General features: G+C 35.8%; 1 protein-coding gene across 1 annotated transcript; it reads right to left on the bottom strand.

Annotated features, from left to right (window-relative positions):
• Positions 1–6,767: 6,767 nt before the first annotated feature.
• On the bottom strand, positions 6,768–8,724 carry LOC133698871 (UDP-glycosyltransferase 88A1-like). Its single transcript, XM_062121970.1, has one exon. It carries the CDS (start codon positions 8,559–8,561, stop codon positions 7,116–7,118), a length of 1,446 nt encoding a protein of 481 aa, XP_061977954.1. The 5' UTR covers positions 8,562–8,724; the 3' UTR covers positions 6,768–7,115.
• Between the last annotated feature and the right edge of the window lie 287 nt (positions 8,725–9,011).

Here is a 9,011-nt window from a genome sequence, read left to right as displayed (position 1 = left end):
TGTTGGATTTTAGCAAGGATACATATCTTTTCCTAATTTTTGTATTTTTTTTTTCTAGTGGAAAAGTAAAGTATTCTTAAAAAAAAGAGAAGAATTGACACAGAAAAAATAAATAAATATCAATTGAGCTAAATGGTATACTGGCTGCTCAGTCAAGTTACGCCACTTGCCATGTCTCTTGCCAATAATTCTTATATTAGAGACCTTTTTTACAATAAATAAGAGATTTTTTTTGAAATCCGAGACAATGTGAGGGAATCCACATATCGACATTAAAAATCAATTGAGGTTCTTATATTATTCCTTTTGTTCAACTCAATGTTTATTGAGCCTTTTTATTAAATTAAAAAAAAGGGAAGAAAAATACTAAGCATCTCAATACTTAAAAGTAATTTTTCTTACATAAAATGTGTGTCCACGGTTTCGAAAGGATTCCCAAATCTTAAAATTGCAGGAATAAGCGTACGGAGGAACTGCGGCCAGACTTTTGAATATATTGAGTAAAAAAAATGCCATGAAGAACCCAGAGCAGCTACATAAAGTATCCCCATTTGATTAGTCCAATGATTCAAGATTAATATCCAAGTCATTAAGATATAATAGATAGGTACAACGTCTATAATACAAGCGATTCTTTCGTCATCTGGGTCGTCACTGCCAGATATTTTTGAGGGGCAACGAGGGTTAAGATCAGGGAACCTAATTTTTTATGATTAAGGTTAATATTTTATGCTTAGGATCCACGTCTACCATCTTGTTACCAAGCGTTTATCGCTTATTTTATTTCTCAAAAAGTACATTCATGAGCTGAACACGCAAGTCAAAATCCTTCTTTTTGACAAAACGACTCCTTATGTCTAAAGCATATGCTGGCTCTATCCGTCGTCGAATTAATTAGTACATGCTTTATTACAATTCCTGTACATTGTGGAGCAAATACACGAGAGCTTGAAACAACTTACTTGTGTGGTGTTAATATTATCGGGATGACTGACTTGTCAGATTATAAATAGGATGTTGGATTATACCTTACTGTTAAACAAAAATGATAAATTGTGTTCTTGTTATGGATTATTGAAGAAATAAATAATAAAGAAATAAAATGATGAAGATCTAATCCTTGTGAAGGATGAAGGCAAATATCAAATCGCTTGAGACGTGAAAATAGAAGTTTATTAAACATGGTAAGTGTTATACACTTGAGAAATGCAATGATACAATTCATCAATTAATTCAATATATATATATTGAATTAATTGATGAATTTTAATTGATACGTATAATTTGAGAATTGTGTACTATGCACATGGAGGATATCAAAGAAATTATGACTAATAATGTAAATATGTTGTATTGAGGTTTTGTGTTATTGTTGACATGATAAGAATTTGATGGTAATTATAATAGTGTAATGAAATGCCAATAATAGTGATAGATAATGACATTTGGCCTTAATTATAGTGGCCAAATGAGATTAGGTTGATGAATTAAATAGATTGATGTATGTATGCATATTATTTGAAAATGGATAGGATATGAATATTCTGAAAATGATGGCAGGTTTCATGAAAAGGGCAGATTTTACTCAAAATCTAAAGAAACATTGGAACATACCGAAATGAGTATAAGAAATATGCAAGTTGAATATATTTATAAACCAAAATTGGACCGAAAACATGACGAGTTTGATGATTTATATGGAAAAGCCATAATAGGTATAATAGATGTTGGGATTGAAATTGATATAAAGAGATAGAGAATAAGAGAGAGAGAAATCATACAGTAGATATTATAACGAATTAAATGTGCTCGTGAGGTAAAACAAGACACAAAATGAAAATGTTGAATGATTCCAGGAATGATAAAGAGGAAATATTGGTCGTGTTGTTTTTGTTGTAGCCTGTGATATATGTGGTACAAAGGCATGCTCTTCAAGTTTTTTCCTTCAAGGGTGCAGTTATAAGATTTTGAGTATAAATTGATGGATCGAATTTTATTTGAGGAGAGTTGGCTTCGAGGGGCCATCTTTGATTTTTTTTTTAACTGTTCAGTTTTCTTGTAAATTTTGAGAATATATGTGCATGGTTTGTTATTTTTAATTGCGATTAACTGTGATACATGTGTTTTGACCAAAAAAAAATATTTTCTTGTATGCTGCATACGGCCAATACTCTAAAAATATTTTGAACATTCTTTTTTTTCTGAAAAAATAAATATTCAAGATTTCAAAAATATGTTTTAGCATGTATTTCTTAAACACACAAATTATTTTCTTACATTTTGGATTTTATAACATGTTTGTAAATTCCAAAGGGTGTTGGCCAATATTTCAAAAATATAAAATTTTATTTTTTAGGGAAATTCGTCTTTATTTACTATTAATATTTGGAACAAGAAATCCCAAAATGGGTTAATATCCAAAATATTATTGGGACTAATTTATTATTATTCACTGATAATATTTGGATAAAGAAACCCCAACTGGTTAATATCCAAAATATTTTTTTAGAAATAATAAATCATTATCTCTTAATAATATAAGGGCAAAGACACCTATGAAATGTAAAAGTCAGAAATATTGTTGAGTAATCCAACTTGTTCATTTTTAACATAATGGTAGGTTTATACCCAAAATGTTATTTAGAAGAATTTAATTGCCCATCCTTAAAAGAAGCCTCAATTATAATTGGGGACATTTCCAATTTTAATTTCACAGTTTATGAGTTGTGAAAGTGTGAAATACTAAGGTAAAAGGGGGCTTTTAAAGCACCTTGAATTTCCTTAGATTTCTAACTTAGTTTTTTTTTCTCTTCCTTGTGATTTACGAGTTACGTACACTTGAAATACTAAAGGAAAAATGAACTTTTAAGCACATTGAATCTCCTTAGATTTCTATCTTAGCTGTCTCTTAATTCATAAGTTGTAAATTTAGTTCAAATCAAACACAGATTTCAAGAGATTCGTATCGGTTCTCCTTGGCACTCTATAGACATATCTAAAGGTATGATCCATATTGGCCAAGGGTTCTTTTTTTTAGACTTTGAACCCAAGTTCATTCATCGTAGCAAACTCGTCCTAGGAAAACTGATTTACAAGTCGCGAACACTTGAAATACTAAGGGAAAAATAAACTTTTAAGTATATTGAATCTCCTTAAATTTCTATCTTAGATGTCTCTTAATTCATAGGTTGTAAATTTGGTTCAAATCACACATAAATTTCAAGAGATTTGCATTGGTTCTCCTTAGCACTCTATAGGCATATCTAAATGTATGATCCATATTGGCTTAGGGTTCTTTTTTTTAGACTTTGAAATAAAATCCATTCATCATAGCAAACTCGTCCCAAGAAAACTGATTAAAGAACACCAACACCATAGTAATTATAAGGCAAACTAAACACCAAGCAGCTTACTTTAAGTAAGGCGCACTAGAGGTGTTAAAACCGTCCATTTATGTATCCAGTCTCTTACCTTAGAATATTTAAGGACCAGTTAGGGTTTCTAGTGACCATAATACTAGAAGACGACTCTATTTTTCACAAAACAAAGATCTCAACATCATTTCCCTGCTCCGAAAAGGGTTTTCGCAACGTCGCGCTCTCGTAAGGGTGCGACAAATTCATCTGTCATGGCCTTACCCCACCTAGGGTCCTTGAAAGCCTAAGACACAGGTTGGTTCCAATGGTGGGGCAAGAGGGTGCTTGGTGGTAATTGAGAGCTGTTTAGGACAGAAAATATTATTTTAGGCCAGGGTGACCATGGTGTTGTAACTCATTTGTGGGTCCTCGCACAAAAAAAGAGAATATAAAAAAAATTCAAAAAATTATATTTGGAATAAATAAAAAAATAATAATAGTGAAAAAAAGATGTTAAAGCGCCCAGAAAATGATTAAAAAATGGTTGAGGAAGTTCAAAAATATAAAGATTAGAATTTGACACTATATTGTTGATTGATAAGAGCCATGTTGACCAAGAAAATTCAATTTTGAGGAAGAAAAGTCCAAAATCAGATGTTTATGGACTCAATTAAATTTTATTGAAGATTTAATTGAATTTATAGAGGGTTTGAAATTTGGCAGTATATCATTGATTGATGAGAGCCATATTGACTAAGAATATTCAATTTTGAGGAAGAAAAGCCCAAAATCAGATGTTTATGGATTTAATTAAATTTTATTGAAGATTTAATTGAATTTATGGAGGGTTTGATTACAAGAAAAATTGATTTTTAAGTCAATTTGGGCTTTACTAGGAAGAAATTAAAGTTCTGGAGTCAAATTATATTTTTTAAAAGTTGATTGGATCAAATCAAGGGCGTAACTGTATAAATATTGAAGTTTGATGGCCGATGAGAGACTTGATTGAAGAAATCCGAAACCAATGACCAAAATAGAAAAAACACGCAAATTGAAGGACTGATTCGGAATTGACACATTTTAGCGCCATTTCCTTTTAAAGGAAACGACATGTTTGGGCAAAACAATGTTGTTTCATGTACTATTTATAAAAAAAAAATAGAGAGAAAAAAGCCATTGTTGTTTTTTTCCCTAAAAAAAAACATGTTTGGGCAAAACATCGATTTGTTTGAGAGACAGGAGAAAAAGCGAAAACAGACGTGAGGGAGAGAAGAACAGAGACTGGGGGTCTCTGCACAAAGAACAAGAAGAACCGTTCCTCATCCCCTAGGCACCATCGTTGTTTTTTCCTCTCCACCGCCACCAGCAACACCGTGAGCAACTGCCACTAGAACTAGGGAGAGAGAGTGGAAGATTAAAGCCGACGAGAGAACAAAGGGAAAGAATAGAAAAAAAACCAGATAATAGAGGAGAAGAGAAAAATAGTAACCTCTTTCTCCAGCCTGTCTCTCTTCGTCGTTAGAAGTAGCCACCACAGAAATAGAAGAAGAATCAAAGAAGAGGAGGGAACGAAAAAAAGAGAATAAAACAAAGAAGCAAAAAAAAAGAAGAAAAGTCGGTCGGCCGCTCTCAACTCCTCAGTTCACAACTACAACGCCGCCGCCGCCACCAGCGGGTACTATCATGAGCCTCCACAGCAGCCATCGCAGGTCAGTTCCCCCGCCCCTCTTTTCCTCCTTCTACTTCGCCACCTCTCGTCTCCACTGTTCGTCTGATGAACAGTTCAAAAAAAATAAAAAAAAAACATTTCGAAAATTTTGTGATTTTCCCGCGTATTTTTCAACTGAATTTTACTTAATATTGGTTTGTATTTTATACTATAAAGATACATATCTGATATTAAAGCACCCAGTTTAGCCGAAACATTGCAAAAATTACAAAAAAACAAAAAATATCTTGCTTTTATGCATACGACCAAGTATCTAAAAAAATCATAATTTTATTCAACAAAAATTCAAAAAATATGTGTTAGCATGCATTTTGTATTTAATAACCAATTTATTAAAGTCACGAGAACTAGGTCAATATTTCAAAAATACCCAAAAAATATTTTGTTTTCTTTTAGGTCTGAGATTATGAATTTATACGTAAAGCGTATTCCCGATATTAAAAAAAAATATAGTTTTTTACAGATGTTAGAACGGTTAGGTTTTATTCGATAAGATAAGGATCTCCTTACTGAAGATGACTTTTCTTAAACCATAGACAGACCAACAAGTAGAAAGACAATGAAGCCTTAGCATATATCAGACAATAAAACAATGCAGCTTACCTTAGGTATAGTGTATTTGGGGTGCTAATACCTTTCCTTTACGTAACCAGTCTCCGTGCTCAATCTCTGAGACCAGTTAGGGTTCCTAATGCCCAAAATACTAGGTGATGACTCTCATTCCTATTTTCCACTGATAAAAGACAAGAATTCCTTGTCTCCCTATATTTTCCAAGTAAATAGAGATACGTAAATATGAGGAAGGACGATCATCGCGACGCTACACACGTGCGACATATGGGATGAGTGCGGGTAGGTCGTGCGAGTGTTACAGGCAGAGGAGACACAGAGCTTGATGAATTATTAGTGGGTGAAGAGGAAGCCATACCAAGTATAGGGGACAAAGTCACGGTTGTTGTAGCATCAGGCACTGAAGATGTGATGGTAAGATTATCCAATGTAACCATGCATAATGGAGCAACAAGAGAAGGAGGGGAAGGAGCAAGACACGATGTAATAATAGACTAAGGTGCAGAAGGCGTTGCCTTTGTGAAGGGAAATTTTTTTTAATAAAAAATGACATGATGAGAGAGATCAATCTTACCTGTGTAAAGGTTCAAATATTGAAAAGCATTTTGAGTTAGGAAGTACCCCAGAAAGACACAAGGTTGGGATTTAGATTGAAATTTATTTGCATGATACGGAACAAGCCAAGGGTAGCATTGACAACCAAATGTGCACAACGTATGATAGTCAAGAACTCATCCAAATAATACTTTAAAGGGACTTTGACGTGAGTGTAAGACAGTGGAGAGATGATTAATAAGATAAACTATCATAGCCAAGACATATGACCAATAAGTGAAAGGAGCTGAGGTATGATATAAAAGGGTCATACCTGTTTTGATAATATATCGATGGCAACGTTCAATGGTGACATTTTGATGGGCAGTATGCTATGCAGTGGTAAATTGGCTAATACCACTAGCATCAAGAATAGGTCTTAGTTTGATAAATTCATTATAGTTATCGGAATAAAAATTTTTAATTTTCCTAGAAAATTGATTGTCAACTATAGTGATAAAGGGACAAAAATCAAAGATACATCCAACTTGTTATGCATAAAAAAGAACTAGCAGTACTTGGTGAAATGATCAATAAAAAATATATAGTAGCGGTAGCCATCAATAGAGGGAGCTGAGAATCGTCCCCATGTACAAATATTCAAGAGAAGTCATGACTCTTAAGGAAAATGACACTAAAAAACAATTTATGCGATTTATTGCACGCAGGACAATAAAGACTTAAAAGGGGGGACACAAGAAAGTTATAACTGTGAAAAAAAGAAGATAAAGTTTGGAACTTGGTGACCCAGCCTATGGCGCCACCTTCACGCCTACCACGCATTAGCGGGAGTTGCGGTTAATTCCTTATATGGTGCATCGTGTTTCTTAGTGGTTTCCAGCCTCTAAACATGTGGAATAATAAAATCATTTGTCTTTCCATGACTCAACAAGTTTAGACAAAGCCACCCGAGAAGAACCACACTCATTCAATGCGGCCTGTGCTGCAATTTTCATGGCTATGGCTCTCTCCCTAATCAACTTACCTTCCTCCGACTCCATCAACCCTAGAACTCGCTCCTCCACCTCGGCCGAACTCACAAACCCGTTGTCAGATTCATTCATCGGCAATGCAAGTTTCATTTCCTCCACCAAGAAGATCCTATTGAGCCTCTGCTCTGCGTATAGTGGCCAAGCCACCAATGGCACACCTGCGCAAACTGCTTCCAGCACCGAGTTCCATCCACAATGACTTACGAACCCGCCTACCGATGGATGGTTCAGCACTGCTACTTGCGGGGCCCACGACTTCAGCACGAGTCCCCTCTCCTTGGTTCGATCCAAGAAACCTTCAGGGAGCAATGAGTCTAAATCAATGTTTGGACTTGCCGAGAGTGCCACGCTTTTCTTATCAGAAGGTGGATTCCGAATCACCCACAAGAACCTGTGACCACTTCTCTCCAACCCGAAAGCTATTTCTCTTAACTGTTCCTTGGAGAACAGCCCCAAACTACCAAAACATAGAAAAACAACACTTCCAACTGGTTGCGAGTCCAGCCATGTTAGACACTCCAGCGTAGTGCCATTGCGAGTGCCTGCATCATCTTTAGGACCTTCAGTGGCTATCAATGGTCCGATACAGTAAATTGGCGGTGTGCGGTTGTTGGGTACACATAATCCCTCTGATAATGTTTTCACAGCTCTGGCTTCAAGTGAGGCAAAAGTGTTTACGACAATACCTGCTGATTCGGGAAAGCTTCTTGAGGAATCTAAAAAGTTCTCATAGGACTTATCGTCGCGATCAAGTACCGGTATTGGCATGTCAGACGATGGAATTGGTGGAATACCGGGAATATGAAGAAGGGACTTGAGATCTTTCAGACTTTTTGTGGTGGTGCTATGAATGGTTGGGAAATAAAGGAAAAGAGCGAGAACACCAGCACCAGAAGAGGAGAAGTGGTAGCCAGGGATATTGAGTTCCTTGGAAACAGAGAGAGCAGCACAGCAAAAGAAGTCCACAACAAGTCCATGAATGGTGTAGTTTTTGGAAATGGACAATAGTTGTTCACGAACGTGAGGATTGCTGAGGCGAAGGACCTCAAAAGTGAGTTCTTCATGATGGGTGGTTTTTGTAGAAGGGAGGGTTACAGTAGGAAGATGGTGGAATTTGATCGAGGGAATGGTGGCAGCAACGTTGGCAATGTAAGGGGCAGTGGAGCCAGAATCATAGGGCACAGAAGTGATGAGTATGTGAATAGAAAGGGAAGATTTTTGGGTCAATAAGAGTTTCCCTAGCTCCACCATAGATATCAAATGGCCAATAGGTGGTGATGGGTACAGAACTATGGCCTCCTCCATGGCTGCTCGTACCATTTCCTATACCTTTGTGTGTACTTGGAGAGACAGAAAGAGAGAGAGCAAGCAATCTGTGCGGAGCAGTTTGCAAAAAGAAAGGAATAAGGTCACAAACAGTATCTGAGCATGAAATAGGGTCAGATACATGTTGTTCCACCAAAGTTTTCAATGATTGTTCATATACCTACTAGATAATCGTTCTCAAAGTCTTTCATCTTGGTGAACACGTGCTCTGCCAGAACAATAAAATCGTAGCAACCTACCAGTCAAACCTAAAATTCTTAGAGCAGGACAAAATCAAAGACAGTGAAAATAATAATTTAAGCAAGATATAGTAGGACGTCAGAATCCATGTGTTTTAGTACGCAAGATGCATCTTCTAAATTTTCAAGGCAAAAGAAGACAATTGCATTTATCTTTCCTTGACACGTAGCTACTACTTCATGGGTGGTATGCAATATGCCGCGG

The sequence above is a fragment of the Populus nigra genome, chromosome 7 (assembly GCF_951802175.1).
Source record: "Populus nigra chromosome 7, ddPopNigr1.1, whole genome shotgun sequence".
NCBI classification, from domain to species: domain Eukaryota; kingdom Viridiplantae; phylum Streptophyta; class Magnoliopsida; order Malpighiales; family Salicaceae; genus Populus; species Populus nigra.
The sequence above is the reverse complement of the archived record's forward strand: the minus strand, read 5'-3'. Positions and strand labels throughout refer to the sequence as shown.

Bases quoted from the DNA above. Each gene is read 5' to 3' on its own strand.
- LOC133698871 (XM_062121970.1), bottom strand. From the start codon at position 8,561: ATGGTACGAGCAGCCATGGAGGAGGCCATAGTTCTGTACCCATCACCA.